The sequence below is a fragment of the Dendrobium catenatum genome, unplaced genomic scaffold (genome assembly GCF_001605985.2).
Source record: "Dendrobium catenatum unplaced genomic scaffold, ASM160598v2 fragScaff_scaffold_390, whole genome shotgun sequence".
NCBI lineage: Eukaryota > Viridiplantae > Streptophyta > Magnoliopsida > Asparagales > Orchidaceae > Dendrobium > Dendrobium catenatum.
Genome location: NW_021318852.1, coordinates 4359078 through 4373726, shown reverse-complemented (window position 1 = coordinate 4373726; position 14649 = coordinate 4359078). Strand labels below are relative to the sequence as shown.

The 14649-nt window shown below is 35.8% G+C and overlaps 1 protein-coding gene and 1 pseudogene across 1 annotated transcript in view; one reads left to right on the top strand and one right to left on the bottom strand.

Moving 5' to 3' along the window:
* The window catches only part of LOC110107793 (probable 28S rRNA (cytosine-C(5))-methyltransferase), a 35424-nt gene extending 28031 nt beyond the window's left edge, over positions 1-7393 (bottom strand). Inside the window, exons 1-4 of the mRNA XM_020838171.2 lie at positions 6664-7393; positions 6116-6169; positions 5612-5756; positions 4512-4573 (exon numbers count right to left, since the gene is read on the bottom strand). Coding sequence (XP_020693830.1) covers positions 4512-4573; positions 5612-5756; positions 6116-6169; positions 6664-6666 — 264 coding nt within the window. The 5' untranslated portion in view covers positions 6667-7393. The remainder of the gene's footprint in view (positions 1-4511; positions 4574-5611; positions 5757-6115; positions 6170-6663) is intronic.
* Positions 7394-8088: 695 nt separating this feature from the next.
* LOC114579451 lies at positions 8089-14382 on the top strand (annotated as a pseudogene).
* The last annotated feature ends 267 nt before the right edge of the window (positions 14383-14649 follow it).

Below are 14649 nucleotides of genomic sequence, written 5' to 3'. Positions count from 1 at the left end.
TTCGTCTCTTTCCCTCACGGCTTCGCCTCTAGTTCGCCTTTCAATTCTCACAGGAAGCCCTAATCCTATACGCGAATACACAAACACGAATCGGCTGCGTCGTATTTACATATATACCGAAGAAAAAATTTCGAGGCGGTGCCTCATACTGCCTCGAGGCGTTACGCTCTAATGCGTACGCCTTGTGCGAAAAAATCGTAGGCTTCGCTGGATGGTTCGAGGCGTAAGCCCTGATACGCATGACTTCCGCCTCGACTTGAGGCGCGACTCAATGCGGACGCCTTGTTCGCTTTTTTAATGGTTGAGTAAAACAAATGGCTATGAATAACAAAATCCGCGATTTAACAAATAGATGTTTTCACCTTGAGTTTCCTCACTCTCACTCATAAAAGTAGAGTTTAGCGGAGATAGAATATCAGCAACCCTAGAGACGCCACTAAGAGACAAGTGATGCCTACGGTATTGTTCGCCGGAGAGGTAGCCGGAGGAGGAGAAGTTGATGGACGTCCGATGATTCGCCAATTCCTGGTCGGAAGATGTTCTTCGATAGAAGGCACTAATGTGAAAAGAAGGTGATCCGCGTAATTGTCCATGGTGTCGTCAACATCCAAGTTTAAATCAAAGAAAGGGGATCGAAGAAGATTCATTCGTCCTTAATCATCATACATGAATATGTGATCGCATTCCTAATCGGTCATTCATGGAGGCGACGTCGGCTTGAAAATAATCCTTATATGTGTAAGGATTAGAGTAGGAGAGAAGCGGAGAAGAAGGGGAGAGGAGTACTATTTCGGCTAGGGTTAAGATGGGGTTCCTTTTGGAGTTGGAATAGGGAAAGGAAGAATAAAGGTTGTAGGAGAAATCTGAAATTTTAATTTCGGGTTTTCTATGGGAGAAAGGGAAGCCATTTTGAAATCCAAAACTATTCCAAATATGGGGCTTGGAAGGGGCGGCGGCTAGAACAAATTTAGGGAGGTGTTAATAAGCAATTAAAAGCTAGATTGGAGGGAGAAAGGAGGTTAGGGGGGGCGGCCATATGGGGAGGGGGATTTAAGTGTCTAGGTTCAATGTATGTAGGCCCAAGGACTTGAATAATAATTGGAATCAAATCTGAAATTATATTTCAGAATTGATTTGATTTGGGAGGCTTCCTAATTGGGATTTAACAATATTGGAAAGTATTTGAAATTCTAAGTTTAATTGAATTCAAATAAGGACACTTTCCTAATTGTCATTGGGATATTTTAGGAAAGTAATTAGATACCATTTGCTACCCATAGGGGTAAAATAGGAAAACTGAAATGCAAAATAAACAAAACATAAAATACATCAAAAGTAAAGGCTCCAAATCGTAGCCGTCGATCTACAATTCTATCGATGGTACACATGTCGAAATCTCTGACTGATGTCCTGATCATTATCTCACATCAAAAATATGTCAGACTTATTTAGAAAAACAAACATGATAACCTACAAGCCACGTGAAGCTCCAGTAAAGCCATGCCAAAAACTATATATTGATGTGAAGGAATCGAAGTCAATAAAAGATAATCTAAGTTTAGCAGAAAAACTAATCTATCAACAAAAGATAATCTAAGTTTAGCAGAAAAACTAATCTATCTATTCTATAATCGTCCACATATTAAATTGATGTTATATCTCATAAGTCAATTCATATATAAACCAAATGACACATTAATGTTGCTTATAAAGTCCTCATGCATTTCAAATCTAATCTTGCAAAAGAAATTCTCGATAAAAGTCTTGAAAATTTAAAACTAGAAAGCTATACTAATGTTGATTATGTGAGATCAATGGTAGATAGAAGATCAAATTCGTGATATCATACTTGAGAAAATCTTGTAGTATGGAAAAGTAAAAAAAACAACCAATGGTCTCAAGTTCAACAGTAGAGTCAAAGTTCAGAGCAATTGCTCAACAAATTTATGAACTTTTATGATTAAAATTTTATTAAAATATATAAAGATTAAATTGAAATGACATATAAGGATAAAGTATGATAATAAGTCCACAATTAGCATTGCCCACAATCTAATAAAACATGACCAAACAAAACACTTGGAGATAGATAAACGCTTCATGGTAAGGACAAATCATATAATGGGTTGATTTTCACTCATGTTCCAGCAAGGAGTCATCTCGTTAACTTATTCACCAAAGAATTATATAATGTTGCATTTCAAGATACTAACAAACTAGGAATGATAGACTTCTACCAATCTGTTTGAGGAGTGTTGAAGGATGCTAAATGAAGGCTAGATAAATGACAAGTGGCCAGCTATAGGATGCAGACAACCATAGCTGTAAGAAAAATAACAACAACAATAAGGGTAGACAACAGGAATTGATGGAGGAATCGGTAAGTCATTATATGAAAGAACAGGTATTCTATTACTTCCTAACCAAATCAAGAAACATGAATCCCGTTAATTAATGAGGAGATTGAGGAAACCAGCAAGAAAGGAAGTTGATGTCCCCTGGATTGATGGATCACTTAAGAAATGTTTTTTTTTTAATTATAATTATTGCTCTTTCTAAAGGTGTACAGAATTATAAAATATTCTAGACAACTATATAGATAAGTATCCCTTGACTATATAATAAAGCAAGCAAGCTTTCACCATTCTCCTATTTCAACATAAATGCCTATAAAAAAATGTTCTAAGTAACTTGATATGTGCTTTATGTTGGTGGCATATTTCTAGCTAGTGAAATATCAAATGAAATAAGTGGAATGTTAAACCAATAGAAAAATGTTAAGATAATAACGCGCTTAGAATTATTATAACAAAAATGAGTACTAAAAGCAATTTTAGTGATAGATTTGTAAGGTCAGTTTATATAAATAAACCCCACTAATTATGCATTCGAGATTAATTGCGAAGTCCAATATATAACTTTATGAAAGACTCTCATTACCTCCCTTAGTTTTGGATCACATGTTAGCAAGAGTTGGTTAGGGTAGGTGACACTATGAAGTTAATTACTAAAGAAGGTATGTTTGTCAAGCCCAATTAGGTCTGAAAAAAATAATGAGGAAGAAATGGAACGCAACATATAGCTAAAAAAGATAGAATAACTATTGCTCGAGGCCTAAATTGTCATGCAAAATCTAATAAATATATAACAAAAGAATTCTTACTCGTTTAAGGGCAGATAGAATGTGATGAAGACCAAAGCATTAAGGAGAAAATATGTATCAAAGATACACTGAAGGTCTTAAAACTGTGTATGATGGAGCAGTTAGTTGGCTTAAAATAGTTGGTATGATGAATGATGATAAAATTATAATGATGAGAGAGCACTGATTGCCCATTAACTAATAGAATAACCAAAAGATTTTTCAATCAGAAGTTAAATCAAGGATTAACATTAAGTTTGCATCTTTTTACATTAGTTATAGAGATTCTCAAAAAAAAAAATCAAAATGAGATATCTTAGTACATGCTATCTACAAATTATAAGGCTTTGACAAGTAATACCTGTTCCGAAGTAGGTAAAAAGTAAGAAAAACGGAGAATATAACAAGTTTCATATTAGTACAAAAATGAATAAGTACATTGTACAATTTCATGGACATCCAAGAAATCAATAATTAGCAATAAATATAAATAGATAGCAAGTTTAAGTAGCTTGGATTTGTTATTCAAAAGAATGGGGATGAGGATGGGCACAACTTCTATAATTAATGTTGATTGGTTAAAATTGAAAAAGTATCTTAGGGATACACAATGGAAAAAAAAAAATTAAACTGACTAGAAAAAAAAATACTAGTAGCCAAGCTGAGTGTTGTTACAAAAGAATGTGATAAAAGAGAGGCATAGAGTGAGAAAATGTTATTTTAGAGATAGAGTGGGCATAATAGTTATTGGATATAAAGTAGTAGAAACTAGTTTTAGATTGATAGGCATGTATGCAAGATGGAAGAAAAACACAAAATAAGATAAGAGAAAACATTTTGTGAAAAGTTATAAAAGGGAGAGAAAAAACTAAAATTACTAGAAATTGTACAGAATAAAATATAATACAGAGTTACTCATGTAACACTTAACAAGAATGAGTGAAGGACTCATAAGCTGACCCAAAAAGTTTGGCTAAAGCTAATGATGCCAAAGATGAAGATGATGATTGCAAGAATAAAACATCAATTTAATATTGACATATATGACATAAGATAAATGTTATTTTATGTTACCCATTTTGCCCTCATACAATGCACAACTGTAGAGAAAACTTCATAAAGATTTCCATCAATTACTTCAGCATAGTTGTAATAAGCATAGGACAAAGATAGTTAAAGAACTTACAATTATTTTACGTCATGATGCATAAAAAATGCAAAGAAAAGTTCATTGAAAATGAAAGTATCAAACAATGAAACGCAAATGAAAGTCCCTAGAATTTTCAACCATTTTGTAGCAATGACATAAATATTTGTTGAAATAACATAAAAGATTGCAATTAAGCCAAGCTGAGGAACGACCCAATACCTTTGAAAATGAGCGGTCACTGGCATTAATATCCAAAAAATCACAATGTATAATTTCTACATCTGCAAACCAAGTTAAGTCTTACAATATACTTAAACAGGCATTTGCATACAAGGAATTCAAAGAAATAGTCAGTCAGTCTGAAAGATGTAAATTACCGTAACTGCATTGACTCGCTATTATAAAATTTAATTAATCTTGATGTGTAAATCTTAGGCGCATACCATTATCATGAAAAATATCATAAGAATCGACAACATCAAAGCCTTTTCCCTTAGATTCATTCTGACAATTCTTATACTTAAAACATTCCCTTTATTGGCAAACAGAAAACAAACTAAGACAATAAATGAAGAGTTCACATTGCTGGAGTCTGACGGATTTGATGGATGCAAGCTCTTCATAGACCTACTTAGGGCTCATTTACTAATGCTTTCTTCACAACACGCGATGCAAGCATTTGTTTTATACAGGTAAGCATCTTTCCTGCCTATGTAGAACACACAACTATCCAACTAGTCAAAGAACACGACAAAAATACTTGGGGAGGCACTCGTCGCCTGATATCTCAGACCAGTTGCATAGTTTACTCCTACCAAGTTCAGCAAAATCAAGTCACAGTAGAAAGTAGAAGATTGATTCAAGCAACAGTACTAATGCATATATTGTCTTATCATGATAAATCCAGTGTAAATATTATCACTAGGGATAGCTAAATTCTTTCATAGGTTAGAGCACTATGAGTATCCTTCCTTTACATACTGTAGTGAATCGCACATAATCAAATTAGTGAGAAGTTAATGAGTTTGCCGGGATAGGGATCTAAAAGGATGAAATGCTATAAATAGATCATCACTCGCAAGTCTCCCAAAGCTATAAACTTTTCAAGTTGTTCCATTGAATTAGCGCAATGAAATCATGTCATTGAATTTCGTTAGCAAATGCCAACATAAAAGTATAGTTGTTTTGTGGTGCAATGCTATCCCGACAACAATCATAGCCAGTCAAACTCAAGTATGTAAAAAATATTCAATGGCAGGGTACCAGTCTAGTGGAATATAGAATAGCCAGTTCATATCATGGGAAAATATGACGGATACTATGTGCCCCTGACCGTCTGATAGTATCATCCAAGTGTACGAGCCTTTTCTTGTTAATTTCACAAGCTATAATTTTTCCCTTTCCTTTCATGAGTGCAGCAAGGTGAGAAGTTTTGTTGCCTGGAGCAGCACAAGCATCAAGAACCTAGACAAGCAGCAAAAAAGTTGTTAAAGATATTAAAATGCCGCAACAAACAACTAAAATAAGCAAATAACAGAATCCGTTTTAGATTATTAATAACACTTGAGTAAAATTTCAGTGACATCCTAAGCATGGTTTGTAAATAAAGTTAATTGATGAATAACATTGCATATACTCTAGCTGCATCCAGATGTCGAGCAAAGTATCATGTAGGTTACATAACACATCTTTGGGAACATGGGAACAAAAAGGAAGTTTAAGCATGACGGTTGATTATACTGTAGGCTACATAACATCAAATTATCAACATGGGGAACTTGGCAAAAAAGGAAGAAGAAATATCACAACTATGACTAACAGACCTTCCATCCCGGTTTTGGACATAAGGCAACAGCCACCATCGAACTTGCCTTCCCCTAGAAAATAAAAAAGTATTATTAGTAACTGAATGGAAAAAAGAACTGGAAATCTGTAGTGCTGACTATCAGCTTACAAGCTTAACAATTCACTTTATTTTCATGATTATCGGATGCATAAATGTAAGATGCATTAGACAATGCTTTTTAATTTTCATTCAGGGCAATTCCTCAAAAATTTAAACATGATTATCCATTTTTATGGTACATCACCTTTAGGAGATTACATTACTTAATGGACTATTCCATTAGCTTCTGAAGATCATTTATTGTATGTTACAGATTTTTTTGAGCTTCATTTCACTCATTTCAGCGGCGGATATCCATATTTCACGCTAACCACATCTAGAAAAGCATATTCTTGGGTATAACACGATGCAGTTCAATGTTCTTCTTACTCAAAAATTCCAACAAAAAACTAATTATGCTTAAAACAATGACCAAAGCTATAATATCATATTATAAAGAAACTTTTTCCCGTCTCAAGATCTTACCATTCATGCCATCACCTTGGAAAAAAGAAAAGGACATTCTTTTCCATAATAAGCGTGGTCCAAGTATACATATATGAGGCTTGTTTCCTGCAATTGAATACCATTCTGTTATCCGCCTCTTTGACAGGTCACATTCTTGCCTTGCTCCGTCGCACTTTGCACGGCGCCCGCGCCCTTGCCACGATGCCCCAGCCACCAACCATATCATCTGCTTTGTGTTGTTGACCTCGTTTTTAGACCAAAACCTGCAATCAACCTCGTTGATCCTTTAAATTGAATCCAGACGAGCTCAAATTAATCAACACCAATTCAATTTCAATCAAATAGGTTTAACTGAACAACATCAAACCAATTCGACTCAACTCGAGTCTGATTTAGGTTTGGAGGCTTCGATTAATCCAATTTAACTCGTCTCTATTTAATTTAAATTAAATCGAGGTTGAATAGTTCAAACCGACTTGAACTCATACGCGCTTCCACGCAAACTCACGCACTTTGTCCTCACATGCATTGTTGCATGCTTGAATGCATTCATAATGCCTATTACTCTTAGTGGGCAGCGTAGAGGTTTAGCCATGCAAGCTTTCTCCCTCACAAATGATTGCTCTCTTCTTCAGACAACTTTTTCCCTGCTCTAAATCCTTTGCATTCTTATCTTTGCCTAGATGAGATGACCTTGCTGACTATTTGATGTAGACAAATGAGGGGTCAACTCATGTCAAAAATAATTAGATTTTTTACTTCCCTTGAGTCTACTAGCTCAATCAAAATTGAGCTGAAATTTTAGCTCATTTATGAGCTGATCTTTAGTTCACTTATTGAACTAAGGGTTAGCTCATTATTAGCTATGATTTTAGCTCATAGTTATCTTATATTAAATGTTCTTTTTTATGCTTTTTATGTTTGCAATCATGTTTGTCTCTTGGAATTCCAAACCGGCCTTTGGAATTCCAAGATTTACTTTTCCCATGAGGTGGCTCCTTGGCTTCCTCTATGGCCTCTAGTATTTTGTGCATTTTCCCCCTTGGATTCCGGCCGGCTGCTGGTTTTCCGTGCCTGGGCTCCTTTCCATGACCGTAACTCCTTGGAATCGTGAGGCCTCCTTGGAACCGTGCGGCCTCCTTGGCTCCCGCAGTTGCCTCTTCGGTTCCTTGGCTTGGGCTGTTTTTCCGTGCAAAGCATTTGAGATTAATGTTTGTGATGTTTAGGTTCTTGTGATAATTAATGTTAGTGTCTCTTTGTATTCCCTTTCATACCTATATATATGGGGGATTTGTAATGTTTAAAAAAAGTGAATGAAAATGTAATTTTTGGAAAAGCTATAACCTGCGTGTTTGCTTTGGAAATCCTACGGGCTCTTTCCACCCTTCTTTCTCATCTCCTCCGGAAATCCTGCGGGCTCTTTCCACTTTTTCTTCTCGGGCTTCTAACCTCTTTCGTCTCTCCGCAAGTGCCACTCCACCTGTATCCTTCTTCTCTAAGTGAAGCAACTTTAGGGTGTCTTTTTATTTTATTTGGAGTCGTTTGTAAGAGTTTAAGTTATTAAAATCAACGTTTGTAGTTTTAATTTCCGCTGCTTAGTCTTATTTAAGTTATCTCTTCTTTTTGAGGTATTTTGTGTCTTCTTTTACATAGGAAATCTGTTTTCTTTTTGTGATAGAAAAATATAGGGTCCTATATTTTTGATTGCATCACTATTCCTCTCATAAGTCTCTATTTCTTCCCAATCACTTCCCTCCTCAGAGGTTCCTCCATGTAAGTTAGGGTCTCTTATACGGATGTTTCTATTGGTTCGAAGGCTCCTCCTACCATCATTTCTTTGGATATCAAGCCTCCTGCTAATTACAATCATAATTATTTAGCTAAAGTATTAGTTGGATCATCGAGTTCAGGATTGCACCCCTCTCCTACCGCCAAATTTTCTTTATATTTTAATCAAGACTCCAGTCCATCGCAACATAAGCAATCATCTTCCTTTCAAGGGAAGTCTATGCTTATCTTCTCTGAGTAGGGAATCTCTAAGCTTCCTAGGTTACTCTCTGTCTCTTGTAAGAAAATTCTCATTAGACCATCCGAACAGGGTTTTCATTCGTAATTTTTTTCAAAACTATAATTGATGGATAACTATTCAGTTGGATTAAATGACACTTGCACCATCATTATAAGACTATCATTGAATGCAAATTATACACGACTCTTCCCTAGACATACATACTATGTCAATCGTTTTTTTTTATATGTATGCTTAAGTTGCCCATTTTGATGCATTTCTTCAACCAATTCACTTCATCCTCTTTAATAAATATTTGCAAGCAGATGCCGCCACTGTTCATCTTTTTAAGCCTTCTATAGGCAGAGTTTTCATTGAAATCGACATTATATTATCATTGAAAAATAAGATTTTGATTATCTCATAATAATGTAGCTATTGGCATAAGATAGTTTGTGTAAATTTTTTTAACACAATTTCTTCGGAGTGTTTCAAAGCTCATCAAATTTGAGACAGTCAAGCATTCAAATGCAAGAGGGACATTCTAATTGTCTACCTACTAACATAATTGTTACTGCTCCTCCATCATAACATCAATTTTTCTCTTAGAATTTGGAACAAATTGATTTTCTTCAAGATCTAGAGTCTATTGTGCCTACCCCTACTAAGCTTATAGCTTCTACATCTTCTGAAGATAAAATAATAGATTTTGACTCTCTTATTGTTGTTATTCCCCCTCCCCATCCTATTTGTGAAGACAGAGATGGTCATGATGATCAACAACCAAAAAATTCTACTGCGGGTAGTATGAGTTATGACATTTAGGTGGATAGGAGATTTTAAATCCTATTTATCGAAAAATACATCATCAATCTCCATTTTTCACTGGGCCTCAAACAAGTTGATCCAATTGAGCTCTTATTCTCCTTTGTTGTTTTCCCGTCTCACCCTTTATATATTTTCTCTTTTGTATTTTCCTTTGTACTCAAGCAATTCTAGTTAATTGCTATTGTCATAATCACTACATTTTATTATTAGAAAATATTGCATTTAATAAAAAAAAAATATGAAGCTTGTGTCATCACAAGTAATTGATATCTTAAATAAAATCAATACAATGGAGAACCATGCAAGTTCAAATTTGACATAAAATCCAGCAAATTTAAAATTCAGTTTTAACTATGCCTATCCATGACAACTACAGTTGTTTAGACATTTGCTTTCTTAGTAGGCCTGTGGTTTGATATTGAAACAGCCCTACAACTAGTAGGCCACTAATGTAACAACACTCGTTGAAATCAAGATTGTCAATGTGCAAAGGAATCTTCTTGCTTTAAAGAGTGAAATACAAACAAAACATAAACTTTATTTAATTGAAGAACACATATTACTAGAAATATTAGTGTTACAGAGTCAAAATTGGATGGTTAAACTAGAGAAGTAGGAGTCATGTGTGATAAGAGAATAACATGAGGGCTTCAAGATAAATTTTACCATCCCGCAATAGGTTGATAAGCTAAGGGAACCCAGGAGAGCTATTATTCATTATGTATGGAGGAGGAATCAAGAGGAGCTGTTTAGGAAGGTTCCTAATTAAGAGAAAGTTATTTAGGAAAGTTCTTTAGGAAGGTTTCTAATCAATGGGGTAGTTGTTTAGAACATTTTCTTAATTGTGTTTATGATATTTAAGAAATGTTTAATTATTTAGGAAGGTTTCCTAAAATATGCTTAATTGTTTAGGAAGATTTTCTAAATCATGTTTAATTGTTTAGGAAGGTTTTCTAAATCATGTTTAGTTATTTAGGAATGTTTTCTGAATTATCTTTATGTTGATTAGGAATGTTCTATTTATTTAAAAAGATTTCTTAAATTATGTTTATGATGATTAAGAAGGTTCTAATTGTGTTATTGTGTTCTAGGGCTATTTAAGTGGGAGTTTGAGAATGGTTTCGAGAGGGATATTGCGAGTTTATTTTATTAGTGTTTATTGCGAGTTCCTAGTGGCGTATAGGGATTGTAGAAGAGTTGATTTACCTCTTGAATTGTAGATCATTTGTATCTTGTTTTCCCTTATTGAAGTTTTAATAAAAAATCCCGTTGTTTTTCTCTTTTATTTGTTGTTTTTACTTCCAAGGCGTATCAACTTGGTATCAGAGCACTTTTTTGGAACCTATTGCAGCAAAGAAGGTAGAGGCATTGGAGAGTAAGATGGAGCAAATCAAATCCAACATGGAGAAGAGGTTTTCACTCGTGGAAGGAAGGTTCTCAAATATGGAAGGAAGGCTCTCATCCATTGAGAACTGCTTTCAAAACCGCTTTGAGAAATTGGAGGATATGATGAAGAAGATGATTGAGATACAGTCAAAAGATTTACCGATGATTCCTAGGGCTGAACCAAAGAGAAAGGAAAATCTTGAGGAGATGATAAGAAAGCTCATGGAGATGTGATCCAAAACTCCATCAACGGTTCAAATTGCTAACCCTAATCAAGATTTGATCAGGATTCTCTTGGCCGAATCTAAAAGGAAAAGGATCAAATGGAAAGAGAGCCCCTTTCATCAAGAGCCACCTCCTAGGGCTCCGATAAGGGGCAGAATAGGGTTTCCAGATGAAGGGATAGCAAGGTGGGACTTTTGTGGTGGAGGTGGTAAGGCCAACCACTATGGGAGGCATTTAAGGCATGGGGATTGGGCACTCAGAGATAGAGGGGGTCGAGCTGAGTCATGGGGATCAGGTTATGCAAGGAGGGTGGAAGAAGGATGGGATTCACAACCTCGATGCACGGGGAAAACATGGAGGGAACAAGACAACCGCTACACTGGAGGAGAAAGAAGTTATTGGGGGGCAGTGACGATCCTAAGAACAAGCATGATCCATCCGGCAGAGACACCGTGCAAACTGCTCCGCTTTTTGGTACCAGATGGTACGCATTTAGATGTTGATACACCTTATGCTGAGGTTAAGGTTATGAAGATGTGCATGACGTTAACGTTGCCCACTTCTGGAGTTATTCATTTTATGTTGACAGAAGGCCATGCCATACAGGCAGGAGATCTTATAACTAAGTTGGATCTTGATGATCCATCAGCTGTGAAGAGAGCTGAACCAATTCATGGAAACTTCCCAAAGCTAGGTCCACCAGCTACAGTTTCTGACAAAGGTTATCAAAGATGTGCTGCAAGTTTAAATGCTGCAAGAATGATTATTTCTTGCTATGATCATAACAGCAGTCAGGCTGTGCAAGATCTACTAAATTGCCTGGAAAGTCCGGAGCCTCCCTTCCTACAGTGGCAAGTATTGTCCACTCGCCTTCCAAAAGATCAAAAAAATGAGTTAGATGCCAAATACAAGGGGTATGAGACAATATCAAGCTATCAAAAGAACATCGAGTTCCCTGCCAAGTCACTGAGGGCAGAACTTGAGTTTCACCTCTCATCCTGCTCTAAGAAAGAAAAGGTCACACTGGAGAGGCTTGTGGAACCTTTAATGAGTCTAGTAAAGTCACATGAAGGTGGAAGAGAAAGTCATGCTTGTGTAATTGTGCGGTCTCTATTTGAAGAATATTTCTCTGTTGACGAATTGTTCAGTGATACCATTCAGGCTGATGTCAATGAGCGCCTTCGATTACAATATCTACTAAAAATTGTGGACAGTTCTTTCCAATCAGGTATTTCCCATCAGGGTGTAAGGAGTAAGAATAAGCTAATATTAAGGCTTATGGAATCATTGATTTATCCTAACCTTGCTGCACTTAGGGATCAGCTGATTCGTTTTTCTGCCCTTAATCACACCATTTCCTCTAAGCTAGCTCTAAAATCAAGTCAACTTCTTGAGCAAACAAAACTAAGTGAACTCTGCACAAGCAATGCCAGAAGCGTCTCAGAACTTGTGATGTTTACTGAAGAAGGGGAGCGTGTGCGTACTCCAAGGAGATAAAATGTCATCAATAAAAGAATGGAGGATATTATAGGTGCTCCATTGGTTGTTGAGGATGCTTTCATGTCTCTATTTGACCGCAGTGATCCTACACTTCACAGCGGTGATCCTACGCTTCAGAGGAGAGTTGTTGAAATATACATCTGTAAACTGTATCAGCTCTATCTTGTGAAGGGTAGCATTTGTATGCAGCGGCACAGATCCGATCTCATTGATTTATGGAAATTTTCTGAAGAACATAAACCAAGCACAAAAGAGGGGTTTTACTAGGCCCGACACTTGATATTGAGACTGATAAAGTAAAGCAGTCAATGCCCTTTACATCAATCTGTAGGTCAATAATGATAGCACGTGAGGAATTAGAATTGAATGTTCATAATGCAACCACCATATCAGAACATTCTCACATGTATTGTGCTGAGCAAGCAACAGCTATATATTCTTGTGCCATTTTCAAGAACTTATGATGAGGCTTCTAGCCAAGACGAGCGTGTCGTGTACTTGATTTTGGAAGAGTTGGATCTCAAAGTTTATAAACTTATTAGCATGTGCATGCATCGTCTAGCTATTGACAAGTGGGATGTCAGGCTTTTTCTGGCTACTGATGGGCGAACTGTTGGCAAATTTTTCAAGGTGGCTCCTTGGACCAAGTATGGTGCTGTTAGTCAAGTGCTTCATTAGCAATTTCTTTCGTTCCACCTCAAGGATAAGGTGGCTCTTTGTGAGGGAGTATTGATGCGCTGAGGAGGCCCACCTTATGGGGGCCAAGGGAGCTATTATTCATTATGTATGGATGAGGAATCAAGAGGAGCTGCTTAGAAAGGTTCCTAATCAAGAGGGAGTTGTTTAGGAAAGTTATTTAGGAAGGTTCCTAATCAAGGGGGAGTTGTTTTGGAAAGTTTCCTAATTGTGTTTATGCTATTTAGGAAATATTTAATTATTTAGGAAAGTTTTCTAAAATATAATTAATTGTTTAAGAAGGTTTCCTAAATCTTGATTAATTGTTTAGAAGGTTTTCTAAATCATGCTATATTATTTAGGAAGGTTTCCTAAATTATGTTTATACTGATCAAAAAGGTTCTAATTATGTTATTGTGTTTTAAGGCTATTTAAGGGCGAGTTTGTGTATGGTTTAGGGAGGGATATTGCTGAGTTTTTTTTCCTACCGTTTATTGTAAGTTCCTAGCGGCGTCTAGGGTTGTGGGAGAGTTGATCTACCTCTCGAATTGTAGATCACATATATCTTGTTTTCTCTTATTGGAGTTTTAATAAAAAATCAGCTCTATCTTTGTGTTCCTATGCTGGTTTTCTCTTTTATTTGTTGTTTTTACTTCCAAGGCGTATCATAAGCCAGCATTATTATATAGATAAGAATATTGGGTTGTAAAAGAAGTCATTAATATCTAAAATGATTATAGCAAAAATAAGAGCACAAGATTAATGTATGAGAGAAAAAGGAAGAATACATGAATGAATGATTATATAGGAGAAAAAGTTGGTGTAAGAACTAATGAAAATTATGTGATTAAAAATAGTTAAGAGGTTTGAACATATACAATGAATGTCGAAAAATATGACCATTAGTTAATTAAAGTAGTTTAAGTGAATTGGGAAGGTTAATGAGTAGGCTTAAGGTTATATGTCTAGAGGTTGCTCGAAATCATCTCTGAAAAATATGTTTAACATCCCACATAGCACTCAATAACAAAAAGTCTTTATCCCACTACGTGGGGTCAGCTGCATGAATCCTTTTTCTCCTTCGTGTCTTATTAAAAGTCAAATTCACATTTACATCTAATAGAGAAAGATCATTTAAAATATTTTCTAACAAAGTCTTTTTAGGTCTACATCTAACTTTCTTAACATAAGTCAAATCTAAAACCTCTACTTTCCTAATCGGGTAATAGGAAGGACATCGTTTTATGTGACCAAACCATCTAAGGCGACTCTCTCTAATTTTATCTTCTACTGGAGCTACTCCAACCTTTTCACGTATATGCTCATTTCGTATCCTATCTCTAAGGGTAAAGCCACTCATCCACCTGAGCATCCTCATCTCT